Source organism: Macaca thibetana, chromosome 20, assembly GCF_024542745.1.
Source record: "Macaca thibetana thibetana isolate TM-01 chromosome 20, ASM2454274v1, whole genome shotgun sequence".
NCBI lineage: Eukaryota > Metazoa > Chordata > Mammalia > Primates > Cercopithecidae > Macaca > Macaca thibetana.
In genome coordinates, this window is record NC_065597.1 from 42,506,303 (window position 1) to 42,521,740 (window position 15,438).

General features: G+C 53.9%; 2 protein-coding genes across 5 annotated transcripts in view; both read left to right on the forward strand.

The window, feature by feature from the left end:
* The window catches only part of CBLN1 (cerebellin 1 precursor), a 680,545-nt gene that overhangs the window by 422,367 nt on the left and 242,740 nt on the right, over positions 1–15,438 (forward strand). The window lies entirely within an intron of this gene.
* ZNF423 (zinc finger protein 423) overlaps positions 1–15,438 on the forward strand; it is a 365,398-nt gene that overhangs the window by 319,659 nt on the left and 30,301 nt on the right. For all 4 annotated transcript variants that reach the window (XM_050774809.1, XM_050774810.1, XM_050774811.1 and 1 more), the window contains 2 exons: positions 11,131–11,262; positions 12,890–13,005. In XM_050774809.1, the coding sequence (XP_050630766.1) occupies positions 11,131–11,262; positions 12,890–13,005 (248 nt within the window). The remainder of the gene's footprint in view (positions 1–11,130; positions 11,263–12,889; positions 13,006–15,438) is intronic.

The window sequence follows — 15,438 nt, forward strand, 5'->3', positions numbered from 1 at the left end:
GTCTGTATTTACCTGGATGGGGAACTTTTGAAAAATGTTGCTTTCTTGCATTCTGCAGGTGTGTGTTGTGTTTGTGTGTGCTCATTGGTAACTGTCAGGCTTTTTGACACATTGCTGTTGCTCATTTTAAAAAATGATCTTGGTGAGTACAAAAAATGATGTCGGCAGTAGAGAAAACCCTTGTAGTAGAAGCAGGGGTAATTCATGTGTCCCTGGCAGGGTCAGTGACAATAAGGGTTTTGCAACCTGCCTGTCATGTTAATTGTATATTATTAGAGGCCATTAATCTGAGGATTATTAACATGATGGATTTTTAGGCAATCGTCTTGTTGAAAACTTTAATCTGAAGATCAGTGATATACATCAGTAAGTGTTTGATGTGTTAAGAAAGAATAAGCGACTTGTTTTTACTTAGTGGATCCCCAGGGATATAGTGGAATCTTCATTTTCTGAGGCGATCGGTCTTCAGTTCTTTGCAGGTAAAAGGGGATGTGTGTGAGGAGGGCTGTGGAATGCCTTCTGGAAGTGTGCAGCTTGAGAAATTCTGAGTTGTATAGAACTCCAAGAGTTCTCTTTCCTCGGTTCTCAGTGAAGTCCCATTTGTTCTCTTGTGTGTGGTCTATTTCATCACTCAGACATCCATTCTCTTTCCATTAAGTAGTTGAGATAGTTACCTCCTGTCTCTTGGTGTTGTGTCCAGGACCTGATCTTTGTCTTTTCTTTTGCCAAACACCACCCGTCATGATTGCTGATTGCTCGGAGAGCCGGGATTTGGATGTGTCTGACAGCGATGGGTCTCTGAGCAATTGCTGATCACTCAGAGAGCCAGGAGGTGGACATGTCCGCCAGCGTCATAGGAAGTTAGCAAGCAGGACCCTCTGTGATGGTGATGTTCTCCTTAACCACCCGGGGCCGCTTGCACCACAGGGCTAGCTCCCTGGTAGTGTGGAATCAGCTCTCAGAGCTGGAAGGAGCCTCCATTGGCAATCCCATCCAGGCTGGGCCCCTCTCTCTGCGGTTTTTGGCACCGAGGCCTTTCAAGTTAGGGAGATTTCTGCATGGGCCCAGCTACGGGGAAGGGCTGGCCAAGGGCCCAGGGGTGGGGGGGGGGTGCATGCAGCCGATCGCGCCCCTGTCTCAGTCGGGCCCTGCTCTGACCTTCATGAAAATCTCAGGGAGTTTCAAGAGAGAGAAGCAAGGAGAACCATAAAGAAATAGGAAACTTGGGTCCAGGAGCATCAGAGGGGAGGCAAAGTCAACTCATATGACCCGAAGTAGGAAGCTGCAGCCAGCCACGAGGGAACAAAAGGGCTTGAAATCTGGACACAAATTTCGCTATTGCAAATATGGGAGTGGTGTGGAGGTAGAGGAGGATGGAGACAAAGAAAGCTGACACAGAGGCATTTTGAAGATGGAAGTAGCATCGGATGTGCCATGAGAGAATGCACAATGTCCCAGGTGCTAAGGGTCTTTAAACATTTACTGGGGGTGGGGCATGGGCATGGCTGGCCATGTGCCCTGAAAGAGAAACAGGGTTCCATTGCCTTGATGGCCCCCACAGTGGGCTTGTATGTGCCATGTCACCAGGCCTAGGCATGGAGTTTCAGGTAGAATCATGTCAGAAGTGACAATGGCAGGCTGGGTGTGGTGGCTCACTCCTGTAATCCCAGCACTTTGGGAGGCCAAGGCAGGCAGATCACCTGAGGTCAGGAGTTCGAGACCAGCCTGACCAACATGGTAAAACCCCATCTCTACTAAAAATACAAAATTAGCTGTGCATGGTGGTGTGCGCCTGTAGTCCCAGCTACTTGGGAGGCTGAGGCGGGAGAATTGCTTGAGCCCAGGGCATGGAGGTTGCAGTGAGCTGAGAACGTGCCATGGCACTCCAGCTGGGTGACAAGAGTGAAACTCGGTCTCAAAAAAAAAAAAAAAAAAAAAAAACCACAGAAAAAAGAAGAAGTAACAATAGCAGTAATAGTAGTTGTGGTGGTAGCATTATGGTCAGTATTCTTTAGTTTTTCTTTAGTTTTTAAAATTGTTTGAGCTTTTGTTAAGAGACAGAGTCTCCCTCCGTCACCCAGGCTGGCTGGGGTGCAATGGTTCATAGCTCAATGTAACCTCAAAGTCCTGGACTGAAGATATCTTCCTGCCTCCCTGTACCACCTACCACCATGCCCGTCTAATTTTTTACTTTTTTGTAAAGATGGGGTCTCACTGTGTTGTCCAGGCTGGTCTCGAGCTCCTGGACTTGAGCAATCTTCCTGCTTTGGCCTCCCAAAGTCCTGGAATTACAGGCATAAGCCACTGTGCTGGGGGTCATGATTCATATTCTTTACTTGGCTCTCATTTACTCTCATAACAGCCCCGTGAGGTGGACAACCTTCTCCCCATTTCAAAGTCAGAGACTGAGACACAGAGGGAAGCGCTTGGCCCAGTGTCACCCTGGGCGTCTGCAGCAGAGCCAGGATCCTCCTCCATGCAGCCATGTTTTCCCCCCTCCCTGAAGGATCTAGTCTTGATGAAACAAGGGCGAGTGGGGGGCTGTCCGCTGAGCTGTCCTGTTTGCTGTGATGGGAAATCTCGCAGGGAGTTTACCCGGAATCATTCTCAGGCTTAACTGATCCCTAGCTAAGATCCGTCTGACCTGGCTCTTGGGAGCAGTTGGTCAATGGAACCATCTGGAGTCTTCAGATTTGAGTTTCGGAGAAGGAGAGAGTGAGCAAAGTACTTATAACTTAGGAGAGCAGTGTCTTGGAGATGGGCTTTGGCCAGATGGCCGACCTTGCCATGGAAACCCTGGGGTGAATGCTGGGGTGGTCGAGCCACCCAGCCCTTCCTGGGGTGTGGGACCAGGAAGGAAGGCCTCCGTCCTCCTCTTTTCTCAGCCTTCCTTCCCTGAATCCCGTTGCAACCCCCAGGTGTAGAAAGTGATGAACTTCCACCTGGCCTCTCTGTCCAGCCTCTGGCAGAGGGGAGACTTGTCGGACGCTGGAATCAAGGAAGGCAACCTAGTGATCAAGCCAGGCTGAAACATGCCTGCATAGCAAGCGAGAGGGCAGATCACAGAGGCCCTCGCTTGGTGGGCCTGGACCGGATGCTGGAAGGCAGGAGAGTCCAGTCTGCTGTGATTGGTAGCGATGAAGGGCGGGGCTGCAGGGCGGGGGTGATCCTTCCCACCAACACCTACAGGCCCGTGTGTGGAATTGACATTCTACCCAGATAGGGAATTCGGTCTCCCCCTTCCTCCTGCCATCGGGTAGCGTTCTTTGCACATGTGATGTCGGTGTATTGCGGCATCGACAGCATTGTCGAAGGGGGACGTTGGTGGGTACCTGGGTAAATAAGTATAAATAGTTTTCTTTCTGATATGTGACCAGATTATTTTCCAGTTGATTTCAAGCCCTGGCCCCAAGTGGCCCACAGATCAAAAAAAGATAAGGGTCAGTTACAAGGTTGAGCTCATTCTCCGTTGCCATGGCAACTGACCTCAGGCAACCCTCGGAGGACTACACCCAGCTCCCCAGGTGATGTTTTTACTGTCCACACCATCAATCCCAAGCCTTTCAAAACTCAGACTGCCTAATTGTCAGGGCTCTGTTTTGAAGAGGCTCTGGGTCCCCCGTGGGGCCCGGTCAGGCTGCCAGAGCTCATTTAGAAGCCTTTGTGAAACACGGGGGACCATAGGACGGGTCCCTTCTGGGCAGAACGGCCTGGGAAGGTGCCCCCAGGGGGAGGAGGAAGGGCACAGCCCATCCTCCAGCATTAATTAGGAAAATGTGAGCCCCAAATGGGAGCAGTGTGGTGGGCTGTGCCTTCAAGCCATGGCTGAGTGGTCTTGAGTGACGAGGACATCGAAGGGTGGAGAGCCCCTGGCATTTGGGGTCAGGAGGGCCGCGATGCAGGGATGGTTTTGGGGAGTGTTAGCCACCCACCCTCAGAGTCTCCAGCAGCCTCTTCAAAGATACTCACTTCATTTCCATCCCTGGAGTAACCACAGGGAATTATTTTTCATTGTTGACGATTTTTCAGTGTTTTGCAAAATGTGGACAAAAAGTGACTAGAAAACTTCCCGCCTTTTAAGAGATCCTTCCACATACAATATTGGTCAAAGCAGTGGGACAGTTCCCAAACCAGCTTTGGGGCAGCAGGATTCCAACAAGATCAGCGTCCCTAAGCCCCTTGTATAGTGGTCAGTGGTTCTCACACGTTAATGGATGCCCCAAACATGGGGGCACTTTTCAAATGCTGCAGCTCTGCAGCAGGCCTGAGACTCTTCATTTCTCTCAAGCTCCCAGGTGCTGCCAGGGCTGCTTGGCAGGGAAGTGGGTTCCTGTGGGCTGCCAGGGCTGGGGGTGTGGGGGCTCCCATGGCCATCCCTCATCACCACTCACCTTCTCCCAGCTCTTGCCCAGCCTTTGACAAGGGACACTCCTCAGACCCTGATTTTTCCTATGACCTTGGTTGACTCTCAGCCTAAATGTCACTCTCCCCTTCCCCTCAGCCTGGCCTGGTTAATTTCCTCATGTCATTTAATGACAGATCAATAGATAAACGGCCCAATCTGGCTGCCCAGGTATTATCACCTGCCCTCCTCTTTTTCCCCAGGGGTCTTTGTTTCTTACAGGGAACAAAGGACAGAGTGTCCCACCAGTTCAGGTTCCCAGCTCCGGTTCCTAGCTCCTGTTCCACACTATTTGTGGTTATCTATTGGGATGGTGTCAGAGGGGTCCTCTCCTGGGGTCACCCTCACCTCACCCTCTTGCCTCCTGGCAAGATTTGCCCGGATGAGTGCTGGGACCTCTACTCCCATGCTTCCTCTCTCCAAGGACCATGTGCAGCGCCCATTTGCAGTGTGTGTGTCTGAGCCCTGGGACCTAAGGACCTGACCTGATACTAGGCATGTGGGCCACAGGCTGAGCCCCTGGTGCTGTGGAATGTCATTCTGGGGCATTTATTTCTGGGGCTGGTAGTGGAGGGGCCTCAGCTCAGCCAAGCAGCCTGTGCATTCCCTGCCTTGCTTCCACCTGCAGACGCACTCTTGGAGAGAGGAGGTGCAGCCTGGACTGGCCCATGCTGTCACATGCAGGGCTACCTCCTCCCCTTCCTCAGGGAAAGCCCCAGCCCTGTGGCCAACTGGCGCTTGTGCTGGCGAGGGGACCCCCAGGCTCAAACATGGAGATGCAGAGGGCGGCTCTGTCTTCCTTCTCACCCGGATTTTTTGGGTGATCAGGGAGCAGGGGTGGATTGCTGGGTCCCAGGTTTTAAGTCTTGTGGCTGTTTCTTGAATTTTCTTTTTCTTTTTTTTTGAGACGGAGTCTCACGCTGTTGCCCAGGCTGGAGTGCAGTGGCGCGATCTCGGCTCACTGCAAGCTCCGCCTCCCAGGTTCCCGCCATTCTCCTGCCTCAGCCTCCTGAGTAGCTGGGACTACAGACGCCCGCCACCGCGCCCGGCTAATTTTTTGTATTTTTAGTAGAGACGGGGTTTCACTGTGGTCTCGATCTCCTGACCTTGTGATCTGCCCGCCTCGGCCTCCCAAAGTGCTGGGATTACAGGCTTGAGCCACCGCGCCCGGCCACTGTTTCTTGAATTTTCTAAAGCCAGAGAGGGCTGCTGGGGGTGAACAGCAGGGCTGCTGCTGCCCCGCCCTGCCCTGCCACATCCCTGTTAGGGGCCCTGCCTCTCTAAGTGTCCCTTCCTCTTCTGTCAGCTGAGGGAGCCTCTCCATGCCCGCAGTCTTGGAGCAGGCTGTTGTTCTGTGGGGATCCAGAAAGTGTTACTGGAGTTGAGGTTTTACAAGCCGAGTCCTGTGAGATTAGGGGTGACCATGGGTGCATAGTGATGGCATTTACCAGCACTCCCACCCTCCCCCAAACTCTGTGCTAAGTGCTTGACATAAATCTCCCATTTCCTGCTCATCAAGCATCTCCTGGGTGCCGGATCCTGTTCTAGGCACTGGTGACACAGCAGTGGGCAAAGCAGCCCTCGTGGAGTTTATGTTACTCTGTCTGTGTGCCGGAGGGAGGAAGGGAGGGAGGGAGGGAATGAGAATGAATTAGTTAAACAATGAACCCTGTAATATACCAGGTGGTAGTAAGCGCTGTCCAGGAATTAAAGGTGGGCCGGGTGCTGGAAAGGTTGGGGGCGTGTGCTGTGTTCGCTGGGGGTCTCTAGTAAGGCCTCTCTGAGGAGGTGTCCTTTAGGCAGACCCCTGAGTGAAGTGAGGGAAGGAGTGTGGGATGGTCTGGGGGGTCTCAGCAAGGGCAGATGTCCTGTGGCCGAAGAAGCCTGCTTGGCTGCCCTGTAATGACTCTGCCTGTTTGCTAGTGGCAGAAGCAGAAGCTCAGAGAGGCAAAGTAACTTACTCCAGTCTACACAGCAGGTGAGTGGTGGAACTGGGGCTCAAACCCAAGTGTTTCCGGCTCTAGCTTTTGTGTCCTTCGTTGCCACGTCCTGGATGTGGGTGGCTAGTCATGCCCTTGTCAACACCAGGCGGAAGTCATTGGTCCTCTCCTAGACAGGTGTGTGCATTAATGATGCCACTCTGGGGTCAGCTTTCCCGAGGGGGGTTCCTGCTAAGAGAGGGGGTAGGCAGGGACCATCCGTTGTGGCTGGAGCAGGTCACGCTCAGTGCGCCAGAGCCCGAGAACAATGCTCCGTCCACACCCCGCTGCAGCCGCCGCTTCTCCCTCCCAGGCAGCAAATTATGGCCTCCGAATGTGTGCCCAAGGCCTGCCTTTGACATCAGTGGGGCCTACCTGAGCTTCACCTTCAGGATTCTGATAATCAGTTCTCTCTGCTCCCGGCTTCCCCCAAGACCCGTATGGAAATAAGTATGTGTCTGCCAGGGATCAAATGCTTTTGGAGACAAAAGTCGGTACCAGGGACATTACAGGGAGCTATCATCTCGGCACGATGCTCTTCCACAAAGCCCTCTGCTCCTCTTTTGGGCTGACACAGTTTCAGCCTGAAAGGTTCCAGCAGGCTGACTTGGTTTTAAGCAAAAGCACATCCTATTATTTTTTTGAGAAATGAAGTGTAAAATTAACGCTTATTATTCCTGAGCAGAGGAGGGAGAAAGGAGAGACAGGGACTTTGGGATTTTCGTGCTTGGCGGGTTGTTTGTTTGGCAGTTTGGGTTTTTATTTATTTTTATTTTTTTTAAATCATAATAAATCAATAGATTTCCTTGTGCCAGCCTCGACTTAGAGGGAACAGGAGGCAAGATCTGAATTTCAGCAGGTGAAATCTGCATTTCACTTTACAAATGAGCGGGGCTGCATAATTCACTTGAGTTGTGTGGGTCTCTCTTATGGATGCCTGTCATGTGCTATTTAAAAAAAAAAAAAAAAAGGCACCGAAAAGGAAGGGAAGCGATCGTGCGTCTTAACTCACAAAATCCTCCAGTCCCCACGCCGGGGCGGAGGGGCCTGCGGGCTCCCAGACAGCTTTGTCATTCTGCTCCAAGGTGTCGGCCGAGCACCATGCGATCTTATATAATTCAGGAAAGTGATTCTCGGAGGGTGCCGCTATCGGCGGACCCTGCATCTTGGGATGGAACGAGAGGTTGTCAGCGCCTGCGGGGTGAGAGTGATGGTGCTAGCAAATTCTATCAATATCCATGGGCTGGCTCACATTGGGTCACCAGCACGCAAAGGAGTGTTTGTCACACTAACTAGGGCAGCCCCTCCCCGCCCTCTCCGCCTCCCCGGCCCTCCCCCTGTTTTCCTGGATGGTTTCATAGGCAGAGGTACACGTAATGGACACCCAAGGGAGTACCTCGAACCCCTCCAGTGGGGAGAAGGCCTCGTCTTCAGAAAGATTTGCAAATCAAAAGGTCTTGCCTTGAGTGGGAGCGAGTCCCAGCTCTGCGGGAACCCCTCAGGCTTTATTCCACCCCCTCCCTTCACTTTCACTTTTTGCTTGTTTTATTTCTCCTCCCCTCTTTCCCCAGGTTTGACTCTCTTAAAACACTTGGGGGAGAGAGAGGAAAGGGTCCCGAGACACACAGTGGTCTGTTGGGCTCTTGATCTAATTAGCCTGGAACCTTACTTTGACACTGGTTTGGGGCTGTGATCTGCTTAAATGGTAGCCGTTCGGGCCCCGCACGGCTTGCAGCTCCAGGGCTGCCTGACTGTGCACATATTTATGAACGTGGGCGCTGGGTGTAGCTGTGGTTATGAATCAGGGGGGACCGGCTGATGAATTGCTCGGCACTCGGAGAACGGAAAGTGACTGTCAGACATGATTTCTCTGATTTATAAGTTGCAGGAGGCTTCTTTGTCCTCTCGGTGTTTGTGTATCAGATGGGCACACCGCCATTCACAGCCAAGTGGCTAAAGACCCCCGCTCGGCAGAGAGCAGTAAATCCTCTTTGCCATCTCAGCCCCCAGAGCCCCCAGCTGGGCAGGGAGAGAGGGCCCCGCCTGGGGGTGTCTCTCCTCTGTGAGTATGTCCAAGCCCCTCCCTCAGGTGAGCCCAGGAGGGGCCTGATGCTTTTCAAGCCACAGGAGGAGAAAACATCATCCATGCCCATTGCCTAATTGCCAGGGTCAGAAAAACTCACATGGTTACATGAATCAAGGGTCATTGTGCCCAGTGAGGGGGTAGTCGTGTGTGCGTGTGTGTGTGTGTGCTCATGAACTGGAATAGTCAGGGCAGGTTGCCTGGAGGTGGTGTACGGTGGCGGGGTACAAGTCAGGGAAGGCTGCCTGGAGGTGGTGTACGGTGGCGGGGTACAAGTCAGGGAAGGCTGCCTGGAGGTGGTGTACGGTGGCGGGGTGCAAGTCAAGGAAGGCTGCCTGGAGGTGGTGTACGGTGGCGGGGGTACATGCATATAGGAATGGTTTTGTATCCTCTTCTGCACCACCCCCATCTGGCTGTGTTACTTGAGTAAATGGTCTAATTCTCTGAACCCATTTCTTCTTCCCAGAAGTGCAGTTTTCCGAGCAAGCTGGCTTATTTCTGAGATTGAAATATGTTATAAACTATTCTTACAGAAAACTCTGCACAGTTGTCAACTTCACATACCCCCTCCCTCCTTAATGTCCAAGGGGTGTCCTCATTCTACTAAGGTCACATTTAAGGATGGAGTCTCTTTCATTCCTTGATCCTACACCCTGTGCCAGGCACTGGGCAGGGGGCAGGGGATGCATTGGAGGGTCTTTCGAGGCAGCCCCCCCACACTGGAGGCCATCTCTAATTATGATGAAAGTCTCCCCAAGGGAGGCGGAGGACGAGCAAGGGGCCTGCAGGGCAAGCGTGCTGTGCCTGCCCTGTGTCCCAAAACTTGTCAATGAATTCCTGTTCCGCTAGTATAAATGGAAGATCTGTTTGAGTCTCTGTCGGGTGTATGTGGCCTAATTGCCAGGGCTCCAGGGGCATGACAAACACCCGGTAGATTCCAGCCAGTGGGCTATGTGGGGCAGGCCCACCTGTGTGTGCACGTGTGTGTGTGTGCCTCTGCAGTGGGGTGCCCGGGGGTGCGGGGGATGGCTGGGCCGGGGGGAATGCCTGCTGCCTCTGCCAGCCCCTGCCAGGGCCTGGGGACCCAGGGACTCGCCAGAAGCCTCAGCCCATCTGTGTTCATGTCTTGCCACCGGCAGAACCCCTCTGCTACCTAATTCTTGCCTTTAAGGGCAAATCAGAGCACCTGGCGCCTTCAGTGAGGCTGGTTCCCTGGGGGAGCCCAAAGGGGAACCCGTGTCCTTGGTTGTCCCAGATAATACTCTCACCAACACTGACATGCCAGGCAGTAAACATTTATTGAGCACTTGCCGTGTGCCAGGGTCTGTTCCAGACCCCTGTGCATGTATTAGCTCATTTAATTCTCATAGCAACTATAAGAGAAAAGCTGTGATGGAGTGTTTCAGACAGAGGAAACTGAGGTACAGAGAGGTTGTGTGACTTGTCTAAGATCACCCAGTAAGGGGCAGGGCCGGATTCCAACCCCAGGTGATGTGAGGCTCAAACCAGGGGATTCCCCATCCCCACCACTGACCCCTGGGCCCCTCTGTCCTCTTGCAGCCCGTGAGGCAGGGAGGACAGGTTGTCCCCATCTTACTGCACATGAGCTAGTGCCCACAGCATGCTGTGTGGGGCTGAGGAGCCAGGATTTGAACCTGGTGCTGCTCGATTGTGGGCAAGGACACCAGGGCTCTGAGCCTCCTCCACGCTGGCAAGGCTGGTGCTCAGGCGCTGTGTGTCCTCTGGCGCCTTTGGGTGAAGGTTTGGGGTCTCAGCGGCTCCCAGGTGGGGTGATGGAGGAGCTGTGTTCTGATCTGAAGCAGGATGGCAAGTTTGCCCATTGTCCATCATCCACTGCATAGACCATTTGTTTAAAAGAAAAGCAGATAAAAAGAGCGTTTGGTGCAATATCTTCTGTGCTGCCCGTCACTTTCGAAGTAAAATTCCAAAGTGCTCCAGGGGCTGACAAGACCCTTCTTTTGCATCCCTGTGGCCTCTCTGACCTCACTCCTGGCCCTCCGAGCTCAGGCACTCTGTTCCCATGCTGGGCTTTAAGCCCGCCCAGCACGGCGTCGACCCACCTCAGGGCCCTGCCCCCACCCCTCTCCTAGAGTGCTCTCACCACGTATTCACATCACTTCCTGACACTGCATTATGTGCTGATGATTTTGTTTATCATCTGTCTACCCCACCACCAGAATGGGGGCAGAGACATGATTTGTTTAGTTGCCTAAAGAATCCTTAGAGCAAAGTTCCTGGCACGTAGTACATGCTCAATAAATATTTGATTGGAATTTTAAAAATCCTGGTTGGACCACCTTCTCCATCTGGTGCCTCAAGTTGGGTGCCTCTGCACAGTGACCCAGTCTTGGGACTAACGCTGTTGACCATGGCCTGCACACCTGGCTGCTTGATCAGCAGGAGAAATCACAGCAAATGGCACCTCCAAGGGCCAGATATTTGGAGCCGGTCCTCTGGGGTCTGTAAGCCTCTAGGGGTGAGGCCATGTGGAGCCAGGATGAGTCTTGGTGTCTGCGGTCCCCTCACCAAGCCTGGTGCTGGGGATTGGAGGGGGATTAGCCCTGGGGTCTATGGGAGGCCTTGTGGGCACCTGTCTGGGGGACATGGCATCCTGGTCACTGACTGGTCACGGGTTTTCCTTTCAGAGGAAGGCATCAACCATGAGTGTAAGCTGTGCAACCAGATGTTCGACTCCCCGGCCAAGCTCCTCTGTCACCTCATTGAGCACAGCTTCGAGGGCATGGGCGGCACCTTCAAATGCCCTGTGTGTTTCACAGGTAAGGTACCCAGCGTGTGCCCCTCGGGGGAGAGAAATGGACGCAGGAGCCCTGTCCTGTTGTTTCAGAATCCCAGCGTGTGCTCTTCCTCTTTCCTTGGCAGACCTATTATAGTCCAGGACTCCATGGGGGATACCCTGAGGGATTAACAGGCCCTTTGCCCCACGTCCCTCAGTTCAGAGCTGACACAAGCCTTCCTTCAGTGCTCTCTGGCCTCTCCTCATCAACAGGCTGGTTGGCACCCTCTCCTCGCCCTCTGCACACAGTGGCTAGAAGCCCTTTGTCCAACCCAGCCTCAACCCTGTGCTGCAGTTTTCCCCTCCCAGGCCCTGTGTTTGTCTCCCTGAGCCTTGAGCTCTATTCAGCTCTGCTGGGGCTCCCAGCTTCACATACTCCTGGTTCCCCTCTTCCCTGGCCTACCTAGCTCCCATCCGTGCTCCAGGATGCAGGGGTCAAGGGCAGCTCTGCTGGCCAAGTCCCCAGCCCCAGGACTGGCTGCCAGCCCAGGCAAATGGCTGTCCCAGCCCGAGGCAAGTCTCAGGGGCTCTGCCGGCCCCCTCCTGCTGCCCAGATGGCAGCCGGTGTGCGTGGGAGAGCCTGGCCTTCCCTGCCTCCCCCGACATCTGCTGTCTGCCACGGCAGGAAGCCCACCCTGGGGAGGACGCCTGGCGGGAGGGTATCTCTGAAGTGCTCACCTCCCAGACACACAGCTGCTCTGGGCCGCCTCCTGTGTGTGCCCAGGGCCGGGGCCACCTCGGGACTCCTGCCACCGGGAAGCCGGGGCTAGACCTGCTCCATGCCAGGCCCAGGGGTATCCAGTCTGGGGCAAATCCCCCAAACACACACCCCTGGGGCTCCCAAGAGTCCCTGAGCACCCTGATGCCTTCTTCCCCCTCATCTCAGGAGCCCCCACCCATCTGTCACTGTCACACTCTGAGGCTGGCACTGAGGGGCCCCAGCTGCCTGTCTGCCGACCCAGGACACGGGGGCCTCTGTGTGGGGGCCCAAGGATGCTGACAACAATAAAAATAGGAATTTGTGTTGGTTGAGCAACTTCTTGTACAAGACCCTGTGCTGAGCTTATTTAATTCAAGTCTAGGCTCTGCCACTTGCTAGTGGTGGGACCTTGGACAAGCCATTTAACATTCCTGGCACTTCAGTTTTCTCTTGTATAAAATGGGGATAATAGCACCTGTCCTACAGGCCTGGGGGAGGTTCAAGGAGCTCGCCCCTGTAGGTGTCTGGCTGTTGATGACGGGGATGAGGAGGACAGCATTCATTTGTCTGTGGCAGGCCATCTTTTAAGCACTTTATCAGTATTAACCCATTTGATCCTCCCAGCCACCGGCCAGGGACATACTATAATCTTCATTTTTTGAGTGAGGAAATGGAACCCAGAGAGGTTAAGTGACTTACCCAAGGTTGCACAGCCACTAACTACCAGAGCTCAGCTTATCTAACTCGAGCCTCCTCTAGTAGGTGCTAAGAATGCTCCCAGTAGCCCACTATTTGGCTGACTGTGCCTACACCACAGTGATCCCTGCCTGCGAGTGTTGTCGGGGGCAGCTGCCTCAAGAGGCTGGGCTGGTGTCCTGAGCTTGGCCCTGACGGCCGTGTCTGTGTCTAGTCTTTGTCCAGGCCAACAAGTTGCAGCAGCACATCTTTGCCGTGCACGGGCAGGAGGACAAGATCTACGACTGCTCGCAGTGCCCTCAGAAGTTCTTCTTCCAGACTGAGCTGCAGGTGGGTGCCCACATCTGCTGTACCACGCCGCCTGATGGTCCTCGGTTCCCCTGTCAGCACCGAGGGTCTCAGGGTTAAGGCAAGATGGTGGCATCTTATGCTGGCAGGTCTGCAATCAGGGACTGACCTCCTGGCTGGCAGGCATGGAGTGTCAGCCCCCTGGCCTCTGCCGGCCCAGCGTTCTCAAAAGAACCAACTGCCACCAGCTAACCCAGAGCAGGAGTCAGAAGCTTACGTTTGAGGTGTTCCGTGGCAAGTCCTGTCTGCTCCTGGGGATTCCATTTCCCTGCGTCTATTGTAAAATGATATTTGACTGAGTTTGGTTCTGTGGCTAGTAGCTCATGCTGTCTTTGTGGCTGGGTCCTGGGGCTGTGTGGGGACAGAAATTAGCTCTGGGGCTTTGGAGCCTCCAGCTTTGCCCAGAAAAGCCAGAAAAGTAAGAGTCGTGGTGCCCAAGTGCCCCAAATTGGAGGCAGTCACCAGAGGTCCTGAGACCAATGTGGCCCTCAGGCAAGGGACAGGGGCCTCAGCCAACTTCCTTGCATCCTCATCCCCAGCCTGTGGTAGCTGAGAGGACCTTGGGAAAGGAAGCTGCTGCGACGGTCTTCCCAGGCATTCCCAGCTGCCTCCCTTGGAATCCCATGGGGCCCCTTCTCACCTGTTACTGATTTTTCCAAGGAGCAAGATCTGTGCCCAAGTGAAACCGCTTTCTCTCCCCCTGGATTTTGCAAAAAATTCTTGTAACACTGGAGAGATCACATGCCCGCCAGAAATACAGCACACACACAGAGAAAAATCTCACATTCACTGTACCTGGACTGTAGCATCACACACGCAGAGGGAAGGTGCATACACACAGTTCCTATCACAGTGCCTATGCCCAGAGATGTCACTTACACAGCACGCACACTGAGGAATACCACACACATGCAGCACAACACTGCACCCCCAAAAGAAGGACCACACTCACGTCCACAGATAGATCACACGTACACGCAGACGGACATGCTGAAATGTCACGTACCAAGAATGGGCCTGTCGGAAAGGATACAGGTAGGTTAGGCTGCAATAACAAACGTCCTCTTGGTCTCTCTATCCTCAACAAAAGGTTTGTTTGTTGCCCATGACATAGCCAAGCAGGTGATGGGGAAGGGACTCTGTTCATGATATTACTCAGTGACCTGGACCCACGAGGGTCCATGTGTGTCCCCGTTTCCGTAGTCACTGAGGCAGGGAGAAGAGGGAGATGGTGACCTCTGCACCAGCTCTTCAAGTTTCCCCTCAGAAATGATGCCTGCCACCTTCTCTCACATTGTATGGACTAGAGTGACCCCCGCGGGCATGCCCAACCTCCGAGTGGGTGAGGCAGGGAATTCTACCCTCTGCCTGGAAGGAGAAGGGAGCCCTAAGGACTCACACACACCAGTTTGGCCCCCCAGGACAGACCCCCCACACCCAGCAGCTCCCTCCCTCATCCCCATGCCACTGCCGCACCTGCATGCAGCAGTCTCCAAGCCACCCAGGTTACAAGGCTGGGGCCACTCACCCTGTGCAGAGTCACTTGAATGACCACAGTGGTGCCCCCGTCTCTGGGGTTAGAGGGGCACAGCTGTGGCCTGTTGTAGGGGGCCCCCTTCTTACTGTGCTGCGGCCCACCCACACTGCCAGGCCTGGGCCTGCCTGTCTGCACAGCTGTTGGTGGCTGTTGCCTGGAGGACATGCAAACAGGCCCTTGGAGGATGTGGGGGCCGGCGGGATTCACCATTCGATGGTCAAGTCCTGTTTCCATAGGCTGGCCCCATGCCAGGGCTGGGCAGGCTGAGCTCAGGGCTGGCCCCGAGGAGCATCCAGCTGGTGTGGCGGAAAGCCTGTTTCTTTTCATGCTTAGGGTGCTCATAAATATGTGTATTGTACATGAGGCCTTTATCCCATTGTCACAGTGTGGGACAGAGTTATGAAACCAATTATACAGACCCGGCCCAGAGAGGGGGTTCCACTTCCAAAAGGCCACCACTGAGCTAGTGAACGTGACCATGCCACTGCTGTCTCCCCATTGATCCACTAACTGAGCCGATGTCGCTGTGCTTAGGATGTGTGGGGTGTTGGTGCCATCCAGGAAGCCTCCCTGCTCGTGTGCTGGATGTGCACCCTCTCCCAAGTGCAGTCCATGCAGCCGCCTTATCCTACCTGCCTTACCTGCATGGCTCAGCTATCAAAATAGGCCTGGGTCCCCTGAGAGAGGAAGCTTTCTATGGTCCAACAGGTCAGGCCTCTTTTAAACCCATTGGTGCATATAAACTACGATTTATTTACACTTTGGACTTGCTCAGCTCCTGCCTGGCTCCCCTGTATTGTCCCAAATGCCAAGAGGTCTCTTCTCTGTTGGCCTTAAGATTATTCCCAGAGAAGGTTTCCCGTCCTGACGTCTTTGAG